General features: G+C 50.8%; 2 protein-coding genes across 2 annotated transcripts; both read left to right on the forward strand.

Moving 5' to 3' along the window:
• Positions 1 to 187: 187 nt before the first annotated feature.
• On the forward strand, positions 188 to 884 carry LOC311592944 (uncharacterized protein; the record flags this gene model as incomplete). The annotated part of the gene is made up of 1 exon (XM_084773848.1): positions 188 to 884. One exon carries the CDS (start codon positions 188 to 190, stop codon positions 662 to 664), a length of 477 nt encoding a protein of 158 aa, XP_084629974.1. The 3' UTR covers positions 665 to 884.
• A 10848-nt stretch (positions 885 to 11732) lies between these two features.
• LOC311609594 (uncharacterized protein) lies at positions 11733 to 12656 on the forward strand (the record flags this gene model as incomplete). The annotated part of the gene is made up of 2 exons (XM_084802774.1): positions 11733 to 11935; positions 12107 to 12656. Exons 1-2 carry the CDS (start codon positions 11745 to 11747, stop codon positions 12654 to 12656), a joined length of 741 nt encoding a protein of 246 aa, XP_084658900.1. The 5' UTR covers positions 11733 to 11744.
• Positions 12657 to 13272: the final 616 nt, after the last annotated feature.

Consider the following 13272-nt stretch of genomic DNA (forward strand, 5'->3'; position numbering starts at 1 on the left):
TACAGCAAAACAAAAGAGAGTGGTCCTAAAAATGGCACAAACAGGAACCAGGAAGTGCCCATGTGCATCCAGGTAAGTGACCCTGAGCAGGGATATAAAGGCCCAGGCTCAGGAGGCTCCACACCTGTACACCCCTCTTTCTGCCTGCTTCACTGTCCTACTCCACCGTCAACCAAACACCAGAACCATGACCTGCTGTGGCTGTTCTGGAGGCTGTGGCTCCAGCTATGAGACCGGTGGCTCCTGCTGCTGCTGCAAGCCTGTGTGCTGCTGTGTGCCTGTGTGCTGCTGTGGGGGCAGCAGGGGAGGCTGTGGCTCCTGTGGAGGTTGCAAGTCCAGCTGCTGTGAGTGTAGCTGCTGCAAGCCCTGCTGCTGTCAGTCCAGCTGCTGCAAGCCCTGTTGCTGTCAGTCCTGCTGCTGTAAGCCTTGCTGCTGTCAATCCAGCTGCTGCAAACCTTGCTGCTGTCAGTCCAGCTGCTGCAACCCCTGCTGCTGTCAGTCCAGCTGCTGTAAGCCCTGCTGCTGCAACCCTTGCTGCTGTCAGTCCAGCTGCTGTGAGCCCTGCTGCTGTCAGTCCAGCTGCTGTAAGCCCTGCTGCTGTCAGTCCAGCTGCTGTAAGCCCTGCTGCTGTCAGTCCAGCTGCTGCAAACCCTGCTGCTCTTAGTCCAGCGGTTGAAAGCCCTGCTTCTGCTAGGATGGATGCTGAAAACCCCATAGTTGGCAGGCTGGTTGCTGTGCCCGAGTATGCTGCCAGCGCAATCCCTGGGTTTTAGCTACTCAGGGCTATTACAGTATAGGCACTGTCCCTCTCAGGACTTCCCAGCCCAGGCTTTGACTCCCTTTCCCAACACACTGAGCCACTCTCCTCCACTAGCTCTGCCTCTCTCTCTCTCATCCTTCTTCCTTCCCAAAAATGAGCATTTCCTTTTGGCTTCTTGGTGGTCCAGCTGCTACAAGTGGAGCTTTGGCACCTCTGAGGGCTACAAGGCAAGATTTTGCAGCTCTAGTTGCCATGGGCCTCGGGTTGATAACAAATACATCCATGCCACCCCTGTCACTCTGAAAACCATCTGAAGACATTTCTGTGGTATCACTCTCACCTTGTAGCCCATGCCAATCCCTGCAGTGAAGGCCCTCCTCAACCCACTCACTCTAAGACACCAAGAATCCTCATCTCTGCCTTTTCAACTTTCAATAAAGCCAATACTCCAGTACACTATTGCTCTCTTGTGTCTTTTTTCCTCTTGTTGTGTAGGGATTTACTGGAATAGCCACTGTAGTCACACAACATTTCAGTAGACCATAGGCCAGCGGGCAGTGTGTCCTACCTGGCACAGCTCTTCCTCACACTGTGGCAGAAGCATCAAGGACAGCCACTCTGCCCTTACTCTGCAACTCTTCCCTGTATCTGAGGAATCAGACTCACATCACCGTCCTCTTCCTCATCATCTCCAGCTAAGGCTCCTATCAGAAATTGCCACAGACACAGTAGCTTATTAACAATACAAGCAGTTCTTCTCATCTATGGAGGGTAGTTCAAGTGTAGTAGAGCTTGTTCTGGCTTTGAACGGTGTGTGTGTGTGTGTGTGTGTGTGTGTGTGTGTGTGTGTGTGTGTGTGTATACTTCTGTCTGTAGTCTGTCTCTACCACTGTCTGTCTGTCTGTGTGTCTGTCTTTGCAAGGTAGTGTGCCCATAGGCACCTGATTATAGGTACACTTGCAGGGTGTGTATAAGCAAAGGCCAGAGGCCAGTGCTAGGTGCCTTCCTTGATTTTGCTCTTATTTATTTACTTATTTGTTTATTCTTTTATTTACTTTAGATTTAGGACACATGATTTCTCTGTTGAACAGCTCTGACTGCCCTAGAACTCGCTCTGTAGATGAGGCTGGGCTCACAGAGATCAACGTGCTTCCTGTTTATCATTCGACATAGGATCTCTCTCCCTGAGACTTGGACCTCACCGATTACAGGTGTCTGGCCAGTGAGACCCAGAGATCCATGTCCACTGTCTTAGGGTGTCTTTTGCTGTGAAGAGAAACCATGAACCCAGCAAGTCCTCTAAGGGAGAACTTTTCATTTAGGTGGCTCACAGATCCATAGTTTATTCCACTCTTGTCATGGCGGGAAGCATGGCGGCACCCAGCAGACATGGTGCTGGAGAAGGAGCTGAGAAATCTTCATCTGCATTGGCAGGCAGCAGGAAGACAGTGTGCCACTGGGCCTGGCTTGATTTTCTGAAAGCACAGAGCACATGCCCCATGGCACACGGCCTCCAACAAGGCCTCATCTCCAATATTGCCACTCCTTGTGCGTCTGTGGGAGCCATGTTCATTCAAACCACAGAGACAGGGTATTTAGTTATTTGGAGTGTGGGAGGGGGGAAGTTAGAAAGGGTAGATAATAAGGCCATGGGTAAGTTGGAGACCTGAAGACAAAGCCGAGAGGAGTTTGGGGGTAGAACTGGCGCTGCTTTCTAGACTGATCTGACTGCACAATAGGCTCTGTCTCAGAGTTCCTCTGGACAACATCAAATTGTGAATGAAGCCAAGAAGCAAAAAGACAAGGAGAGGAACTATGAGTGCTCCTGGGTATGGTGCAAGAGAGGTTTGTTATAGACATGTGGCAGAGCATAAAGAAAGGCAGACACATCTGGGAGACTCCTAAGTGGTCCTGGCCTCGAACCATGTAGGGACAGTGGCAGGGGAAGAGAGAGGCTGGAGCCAAGCACTCCCGCCAGGGGGTCAAAAGAAGGGGCAGAGAAAGAGACAGTTATGGAACCCTAAAATCGGGATTCCTATGGAAGAGCAGTTCAAGCCCATGGGCTGGAGAGGTCAAGGTACAGGCGGGGTATGGGAGCCATACCCTGTGATAGGGAGGGCCTGAGGGATGCTGGGAGGACCTGCAGACCAGATTGGCTTAGGGACCTTCACGAGGCACATCAGCCAGTGGTCCAAGGTTTGATTTTGAGTGTGTTTTGTTGCAAGACAGGGTTTCTCCACGGAGCCTTGACTCTCTTGCACTTGCTTTGTAAACCAGTTTGGCCTCAAACTCGCAGAGATCTGCCTGCCTCTGCCTCCCTGTGTGCTAAGATGAAAAGTAGGAGCCACCCAGTGTGGCTTGTCCCACGTTCGAAAAGGTAAATGTTAACTACATCAGTGGAGAACAAACTCCTATATGGTGCTCACATTCATGGTCCAGAGACCCCTTGCCAGGCAGCTCGGCCATCACCTCACCTCACCTCACCTCACCTCACGTCCAGCAGGTTCTCAACTAGTGGATCTCAGTCCCTTTGAGGGAACCATAGAACATCTCTTACATATCTTATGCTTGCATTTCAGTTCATCACTGTAGCGATTACACTTAGGAAGTAGCAAGGAAGTCATTTAAGGGCTGAGGGTATCTAGCACATGAGGAACGTTGTTAAAGAGTCGTAGCATTAGGAAGGTTGGGAACCACTGCTCTAAGGTTGGCAGAGCTCTGGGCTAATGCTAGACAGTTGTCTGAGGTGGGGGTTTCCACACCAAACCCCATGGAGTGGACAAGGTAGGGGTCAGGACTCAGCCAAGTACAGGAGCCAGCTGCTAATGGAGAAACTCTGGGTCCCGTGCAGTAAAGACTGTCCAGTGGGTCATCCCTGGGGCGAAAGGAGAGACTGACTCCATCCTGTAGGCCTGCATGCACTCTGAGAAGGGGCAGCTGGAGTGTGACTTGGGAAGGAAGGGAAGGCAGAGAGTAGGGAAGGGTAGTCTGACCCACAGACAGCCAGTGCTCTTCTAAGATTCTTGGACCCATCCTGGACTGAGGAGGAACTCAAGTGGGCCCATCTGCATCTTTAGCACAGACCTCGGAAGCCCCAAATCCTGTCAGAGCTCCTCTCCCCTATATGGTGTGAATCTCAGGCTCAAATATTGGGCCCAAGGTCCCTGTCTTATGGTCTTCATTGCAAAGCTGTTGAGCCTTTAAAAAGTTGGAAAGAATCAGGCGTGCTGCAGCACGTCTTTCAAACTAGCACTCTGGAGTCAGAGGCAGGTAGGTCTCTGTGAGTTCAAGGCCAGCCTGGTCTACAAAGTATGTCCAGGACAGCCAAGCCTACACAGAGAAACCCTACCTAAAAACAAACAAACAAACAAATGCTGTCAAACTGTCACTTAAAATGAGGGTCAACGGAAAAACTAACAGACTCTACATGTAACTTATAGACTTGGGCTTTAAGAGATACATCTAGTGATAAAGTGCTACAAGCACAGGTGTGAGGACTTAAGTTTGATCCCCCAAAATACATTAAAAGCCTCTTATGGTAACATGGAGCTACAGGACTGGGGAGGTGGATGCAGCCAGATCTCAGGCTTCATTCACTAGCCTGTGCTAAGAGGAGAGTCACAAGCCAGTGAGAGACTTGGCCTCAAAACCCAGGTTCACCAATGCCTTCCACATACACAAGCACATATCTGTCCTTCAACACACACAAAGAGGGGTGGTGAAGGAGGCAAAAAGAAGAGGAAGAACATGGCACGGTGGACAAGGCAGTCTGCCTACAATCCCAACAAAGCAAAGGCACACACAGCACCCCAGCAAACCGGCTAGATACAACAGTCAGAATAGGGACCTCTGGTTGATGCAGGAAACATGCACAGTAGAATGACTCAGGAGGACACCTACTAGCTGACTCTGGCCAAGACAAGCATCCACACAGCTGAATGCATTCCCAAAAAATGTACACATTAAATCACACACACACACACACACACACACACACAGAGAGAGAGAGAGAGAGAGAGAGAGACAGAGAGAAACACACACACTCACTCACACACCCACACAGAGGTATGGTCCTGCACGAACACACACACACACACACACACACACACACACACACACACACACACACACACACAGTCGTATATACATTGCATGGACATACACGCAAAAGAAAGCCTGAAATGTTGGTTGGTATTTTAGCAAAATGAGGAGCTTGGTCCACTCAGGACACAAATTCAGCACTAGAGTTATTGTGATGAGGCAACAAGGATGTGGAGACCAGAGGACAGTAATGTGGAGATGACAACTACAGCAAAACAAAAGAGAGTGGTCCTAAAAATGGCACAAACAGGAACCAGGAAGTGCCCATGTGCATCCAGGTAAGTGACCCTGAGCAGGGATATAAAGGCCCAGGCTCAGGAGGCTCCACACCTGTACACCCCTCTTTCTGCCTGCTTCACTGTCCTACTCCACCGTCAACCAAACACCAGAACCATGACCTGCTGTGGCTGTTCTGGAGGCTGTGGCTCCAGCTGTGAGACCGGTGGCTCCTGCTGCTGCTGCAAGCCTGTGTGCTGCTGTGTGCCTGTGTGCTGCTGTGGGGGCAGCAGGGGAGGCTGTGGCTCCTGTGGAGGTTGCAAGTCCAGCTGCTGTGAGTGTAGCTGCTGCAAGCCCTGCTGCTGTCAGTCCAGCTGCTGCAAGCCCTGTTGCTGTCAGTCCAGCTGCTGTGAGCCTTGCTGCTGTCAATCCAGCTGCTGCAAACCTTGCTGCTGTCAGTCCAGCTGCTGCAACCCCGGCTGCTGTCAGTCCAGCTGCTGTAAGCCCTGCTGCTGCAACCCTTGCTGCTGTCAGTCCAGCTGCTGTAAGCCCTGCTGCTGTCAGTCCAGCTGCTGTAAGCCCTGCTGCTGTCAGTCCAGCTGCTGTAAGCCCTGCTGCTGTCAGTCCAGCTGCTGTAAGCCCTGCTGCTGTCAGTCCAGCTGCTGCCAACCCTGCTGCTCTTAGTCCAGCGGTTGAAAGCCCTGCTTCTGCTAGGATGGATGCTTAAAAACCCCATAGTTGGCAGGCTGGTTGCTGTGCCCGAGTATGCTGCCAGCGCAATCCCTGGGTTTTAGCTACTCAGGGCTATTACAGTATAGGCACTGTCCCTCTCAGGACTTCCCAGCCCAGGCTTTGACTCCCTTTCCCAACACACTGAGCCACTCTCCTCCACTAGCTCTGCCTCTCTCTCTCTCATCCTTCTTCCTTCCCAAAAATGAGCATTTCCTTTTGGCTTCTTGGTGGTCCAGCTGCTACAAGTGGAGCTTTGGCACCTCTGAGGGCTACAAGGCAAGATTTTGCAGCTCTAGTTGCCATGGGCCTCGGGTTGATAACAAATACATCCATGCCACCCCTGTCACTCTGAAAACCATCTGAAGACATTTCTGTGGTATCACTCTCACCTTGTAGCCCATGCCAATCCCTGCAGTGAAGGCCCTCCTCAACCCACTCACTCTAAGACACCAAGAATCCTCATCTCTGCCTTTTCCACTTTCAATAAAGCCAATACTCCAGTACACTATTGCTCTCTTGTGTCTTTTTTCCTCTTGTTGTGTAGGGATTTACTGGAATAGCCACTGTAGTCACACAACATTTCAGTAGACCATAGGCCAGTGGGCAGTGTGTCCTACCTGGCACAGCTCTTCCTCACACTGTGGCAGAAGCATCAAGGACAGCCACTCTGCCCTTACTCTGCAACTCTTCCCTGTATCTGAGGAATCAGACTCACATCACCGTCCTCTTCCTGATCATCTCCAGCTAAGGCTCCTATCAGAAATTGCCACAGACACAGTAGCTTATTAACAATACAAGCAGTTCTTCTCATCTATGGAGGGTAGTTCAAGTGTAGTAGAGCTTGTTCTGGCTTTGAACGGGGTGTGTGTGTGTGTGTGTGTGTGTGTGTGTGTGTGTGTGTATACATCTGTCTGTAGTCTGTCTCTACCACTGTCTGTCTGTCTGTGTGTCTGTCTTTGCAAGGTAGTGTGCCCATAGGCACCTGATTATAGGTACACTTGCAGGGTGTGTATAAGCAAAGGCCAGAGGCCAGTGCTAGGTGCCTTCCTTGATTTTGCTCTTATTTATTTACTTATTTGTTTATTATTTTATTTACTTTAGATTTAGGACACATGATTTCTCTGTTGAACAGCTCTGACTGCCCTAGAACTCGCTCTGTAGATGAGGCTGGGCTCACAGAGATCAACGTGCTTCCTGTTTATCATTCGACATAGGATCTCTCTCCCTGAGACTTGGACCTCACCGATTACAGGTGTCTGGCCAGTGAGACCCAGAGATCCATGTCCACTGTCTTAGGGTGTCTTTTGCTGTGAAGAGAAACCATGAACACAGCAAGTCCTCTAAGGGAGAACCTTTCATTTGGGTGCCTCACAGATCCATAGTTTATTCCACTCTTGTCATGGCAGGAAGCATGGCGGCACCCAGCAGACATGGTGCTGGAAAAGGAGCTGAGAAATCTTCATCTGCATTGGCAGGCAGCAGGAAGACAGTGTGCCACTGGGCCTGGCTTGATTTTCTGAAAGCACAGAGCACATGCCCCATGGCACACGGCCTCCAACAAGGCCTCATCTCCAATATTGCCACTCCTTGTGCGTCTGTGGGAGCCATGTTCATTCAAACCACAGAGACAGGGTGTTTAGTTATTTGGAGTGTGGGAGGGGGGAAGTTAGAAAGGGTAGATAATAAGGCCATGGGTAAGTTGGAGACCTGAAGACAAAGCCGAGAGGAGTTTGGGGGTAGAACTGGCGCTGCTTTCTAGACTGATCTGACTGCACAATAGGCTCTGTCTCAGAGTTCCTCTGGACAACATCAAATTGTGAATGAAGCCAAGAAGCAAAAAGACAAGGAGAGGAACTATGAGTGCTCCTGGGTATGGTGCAAGAGAGGTTTGTTATAGACATGTGGCAGAGCATAAAGAAAGGCAGACACATCTGGGAGACTCCTAAGTGGTCCTGGCGTCGAACCATGTAGGGACAGTGGCAGGGGAAGAGAGAGGCTGGAGCCAAGCACTCCAGCCAGGGGGTCAAAAGAAGGGGCAGAGAAAGAGACAGTTATGGAACCCCAAAATCGGGATTCCTATGGAAGAGCGGCTCAAGCCCATGGGCTGGAGAGGTCAAGGTACAGGCGGGGTATGGGAGCCATACCCTGTGATAGGGAGGGCCTGAGGGATGCTGGGAGGACCTGCAGGCCAGATTGGCTTAGGGACCTTCACGAGGCACATCAGCCAGTGGTCCAAGGTTTGATTTTGAGTGTGTTTTGTTGCAAGACAGCGTTTCTCCACGGAGCCTAGACTCTCTTGCACTTGCTTTGTAAACCAGTTTGGCCTCAAACTCGCAGAGATCTGCCTGCCTCTGCCTCCCTGTGTGCTAAGATGAAAAGTAGGAGCCACCCAGTGTGGCTTGTCCCATGTTCGAAATGGTAAATGTTAACTACATCAGTGGAGAACAGACTCCTATATGGTGCTCACATTCATGGTCCAGAGACCCCTTGCCAGGCAGCTCGGCCATCACCTCACTTCACCTCACCTCACCTCACCTCACGTCCAGCAGGTTCTCAACTAGTGGATCTCAGTCCCTTTGAGGGAACCATAGAACATCTCTTACATATCTTATGCTTGCATTTCAGTTCATCACTGTAGCGATTACACTTAGGAAGTAGCAAGGAAGTCATTTAAGGGCTGAGGTTATCTAGCACATGAGGAACGTTGTTAAAGAGTCGTAGCATTAGGAAGGTTGGGAACCACTGCTCTAAGGTTGGCAGAGCTCTGGGCTAATGCTAGACAGTTGTCTGAGGTGGGGGTTTCCACACCAAACCCCATGGAGTGGACAAGGTAGGGGTCAGGACTCAGCCAAGTACAGGAGCCAGCTGCTAATGGAGAAACTCTGGGACCCGTGCAGTAAAGACTGTCCAGTGGGTCATCCCTGGGGCGAAAGGAGAGACTGACTCCATCCTGTAGGCCTGCATGCACTCTGAGAAGGGGCAGCTGGAGTGTGACTTGGGAAGGAAGCGAAGGCAGAGAGTAGGGAAGGGTAGTCTGACCCACAGACAGCCAGTGCTCTTCTAGGATCCGTGGGACCATCCTGGACTGAGGAGGAACTCAAGTGGGCCCATCTGCATCTTTAGCACAGACCTCGGAAGCCCCAAATCCTGTCAGAGCTCCTCTCCTCTATATGGTGTGAATCTCAGGCTCAAATATTGGGCCCAAGGTCCCTGTCTTATGGTCTTCATTGCAAAGCTGTTGAGCCTTTAAAAAGTTGGAAAGAATCAGGCGTGGTGCAGCACGTCTTTCAAACTAGCACTCTGGAGTCAGAGGCAGATAGGTCTCTGTGAGTTCAAGGCCAGCCTGGTCTACAAAGTATGTCCAGGACAGCCAAGCCTACACAGAGAAACCCTACCTAAAAACAAACAAACAAACAAATGCTGTCAAACTGTCACTTAAAATGAGGGTCAATGGAAAAACTAACAGACTCTACATGTAACTTATAGACTTGGCTTAAAGAGATACATCTAGTGATAAAGTGCTACAAGCACAGGCGTGAGGACTTAAGTTTGATCCCCCAAAATACATAAAAGCCTCTTATGGTAACATGGAGCTACAGGACTGGGGAGGTGGATGCAGCCAGATCTCAGGCTTCATTCACTAGCCTGTGCTAAGAGGAGAGTCTCGAGCCAGTGAGAGACTTGGCCTCAAAACCCAGGTTCACCAATGCCTTCCACATACACAAGCACATATCTGTCCTTCAACACACACAAAGAGGGGTGGTGAAGGAGGCAAAAAGAAGAGGAAGAACATGGCAGGATGGACAAGGCAGTCTGCCTACTATCCCAACAAAGCAAAGGCAGACACAGCATCCCCAGCAAGCCGGCTAGATACAACAGTCAGAATAGCGACCTCTGGTTGCTGCAGGAAACATGCACAGTAGAATGACTCAGGAGGACACCTACTAGCTGACTCTGGCCAAGACAAGCATCCAAACAGCTGAATGCATTCCAAAATAATGTACACATTAAATCACACACACACACACACAGAGAGAGAGAGAGAGAGAGAGAGAGAGAGAGAGAGAGAGAGAGAGAGAGCGAGAGAGAGAAACACACACTCACTCACACACCCACACAGAGGCATGGTCCTGCACGAACACACACAACCACACAAACACACACACACACACACACACACACACACACACACACACCCCATGGAGTGGACAAGGTAGGGGTCAGGACTCAGCCAAGTACAGGAGCCAGCTGCTAATGGAGAAACTCTGGGTCCCGTGGAGTAAAGACTGTCCAGTGGGTCATCCCTGGGGCGAAAGGAGAGACTGACTCCATCCTGTAGGCCTGCATGCACTCTGAGAAGGGGCAGCTGGAGTGTGACTTGGGAAGGAAGGGAAGGCAGAGAGTAGGGAAGGGTAGTCTGACCCACAGACAGCCAGTGCTCTTCTAAGATTCTTGGACCCATCCTGGACTGAGGAGGAACTCAAGTGGGCCCATCTGCATCTTTAGCACAGACCTCGGAAGCCCCAAATCCTGTCAGAGCTCCTCTCGTCTATATAGTGTGAATCTCAGGCTCAAATATTGGGCCCAAGGTCCCTGTCTTATGGTCTTCATTGCAAAGCTGTTGAGCCTTTAAAAAGTTGGAAAGAATCATGCGTGGTGCAGCACGTCTTTCAAACTAGCACTCTGGAGTCAGAGGCAGGTAGGTCTCTGTGAGTTCAAGGCCAGCCTGGTCTACAAAGTATGTCCAGGACAGCCAAGCCTACACAGAGAAACCCTACCTAAAAACAAACAAACAAACAAATGCTGTCAAACTGTCACTTAAAATGAGGGTCAACGGAAAAACTAACGGACTCTACATGTAACTATAGACTTGGGCTTTCAGAGATACATCTAGTGATAAAGTGCTACAAGCACAGGCGTGAGGACTTAAGTTTGATCCCCCAAAATACATTAAAAGCCTCTTATGGTAACATGGAGCTACAGGACTGGGGAGGTGGATGCAGCCAGATCTCAGGCTTCATTCACTAGCCTGTGCTAAGAGGAGAGTCACGAGCCAGTGGGAGACTTGGCCTCAAAACCCCAAAATGCCTTCCACATACACAAGCACATATCTGTCCTTCAACACACACAAAGAGGGGTGGTGAAGGAGGCAAAAAGAAGAGGAAGAACATGGCACGGTGGACAAGGCAGTCTGCCTACTATCCCAACAAAGCAAAGGCAGACACAGCATCCCCAGCAAGTCGGCTAGATACAACAGTCAGAATAGGGACCTCTGGTTGCTGCAGGAAACATGCACAGTAGAATGACTCAGGAGGACACCTACTAGCTGACTCTGGCCAAGACAAGCATCCACACAGCTGAATGCATTCCAAAAAAATGTACACATTAAATCACAAACAGAGAGAGAGAGAGAGAGAGAGAGAGAGAGAGAGAGAGAGAGAGAGAGAGAGAGAGAGAGAGAACACACACACTCACTCACACACCCATACAGAGGCATGGTCCTGCACGAACACACACACAAACACACACACACACACACACACACACACACACACACACACACACACAAATACAGTCGTATATACATTGCATGGACATACACAAGCAAAAAAAAGCCTCAAATGTTGGTTGGTATTTTACCAAAATGAGGACCTTGATCCACTCAGGACACAAATTCAGCACTAGAGTTATTGTGATGAGGCAACAAGGATGTGGAGACCAGAGGACAGTAATGTGGAGATGATAACTACAGCAAAACAAAAAAGAGTGGTCCTAAAAAATGGCACAAACAGGAACCAGGAAGTGCCCATGTGCATCCAGGTAAGTGACCCTGAGCAGGGATATAAAGGCCTAGGCTCAGGAGGCTCCACACCTGTACACCCCTCTTTCTGCGTGCTTCACTGTCCTACTCCACCGTCAACCAAACACCAGAACCATGACCTGCTGTGGCTGTTCTGGAGGCTGTGGCTCCAGCTGTGAGACCAGTGGCTCCTGCTGCTGCTGCAAGCCTGTGTGCTGCTGTGTGCCTGTGTGCTGCTGTGGGGGCAGCAGGGGAGGCTGTGGCTCCTGTGGAGGTTGCAAGTCCAGCTGCTGTGAGTGTAGCTGCTGCAAGCCCTGCTGCTGTCAGTCCAGCTGCTGCAAGCCCTGTTGCTGTCAGTCCAGCTGCTGTAAGCCTTGCTGCTGTCAATCCAGCTGCTGCAAACCTTGCTGCTGTCAGTCCAGCTGCTGCAACCCCTGCTGCTGTCAGTCCAGCTGCTGTAAGCCCTGCTGCTGCAACCCTTGCTGCTGTCAGTCCAGCTGCTGTGAGCCCTGCTGCTGTCAGTCCAGCTGCTGTAAGCCCTGCTGCTGTCAGTCCAGCTGCTGTAAGCCCTGCTGCTGTCAGTCCAGCTGCTGTAAGCCCTGCTGCTGTCAGTCCAGCTGCTGTAAGCCTTGCTGCTGTCAATCCAGCTGCTGCAAACCTTGCTGCTGTCAGTCCAGCTGCTGCAACCCCTGCTGCTGTCAGTCCAGCTGCTGTAAGCCCTGTTGCTGTCAGTCCAGCTGCTGCAACCCCTGCTGCTGTCAGTCCAGCTGCTGCAAGCCCTGTTGCTGTCAGTCCAGCTGCTGTAAGCCTTGCTGCTGTCAATCCAGCTGCTGCAAACCTTGCTGCTGTCAGTCCAGCTGCTGCAACCCCTGCTGCTGTCAGTCCAGCTGCTGTAAGCCCTGCTGCTGCAACCCTTGCTGCTGTCAGTCCAGCTGCTGTGAGCCCTGCTGCTGTCAGTCCAGCTGCTGTAAGCCCTGCTGCTGTCAGTCCAGCTGCTGTAAGCCCTGCTGCTGTCAGTCCAGCTGCTGCCAACCCTGCTGCTCTTAGTCCAGCGGTTGAAAGCCCTGCTTCTGCTAGTATGGATGCTGAAAACTCCGTAGTTGGCAGGCTGGTTGCTGTTTCCGAGTATGCTGCCAGCACAATCCCTGGGTTTTAGCTACTCAGGGCTATTACAGGATAGGCACTGTCCCTCTCAGGACTTCCCAGCCCAGGCTTTGACTCCCTTTCCCAACACACTAAGCCACTCTCCTCCACTAGCTCTGCCTCTCTCTCTCATCCTTCTTCCTTCCCAAAAATGAGCATTTCCTTTTGGCTTCTTGGTGGTCCAGCTGCTACAAGTGTAGCTTTGGCACCTCTGAGGGCTACAAGGCAAGATTTTGCAGCTCTAGTTGCCATGGGCCTCGGGTTGATAACAAATACATCCATGCCACCCCTGTCACTCTGAAAACCATCTGAAGACATTTCTGTGGTCTCACTCTCACCTTGTAGCCCATGCCAATCCCTGCAGTGAAGGCCCTCCTCAACCCACTCACTCTAAGACACCAAGAGTCCTCATCTCTGCCTTTTACACAGCAAATAAAGCCAGTACTCCAGTACACTATTGCTCTGTTGTGTCTTTTTTTCCTCTTGTTGTGTAGGGATTTATGGAATAGCCACTGTAGTC

This window comes from Acomys minous, assembly GCF_964271855.1.
Source record: "Acomys minous genome assembly, chromosome: 2".
In the NCBI taxonomy this organism is placed as follows: Eukaryota; Metazoa; Chordata; class Mammalia; order Rodentia; family Muridae; genus Acomys; species Acomys minous.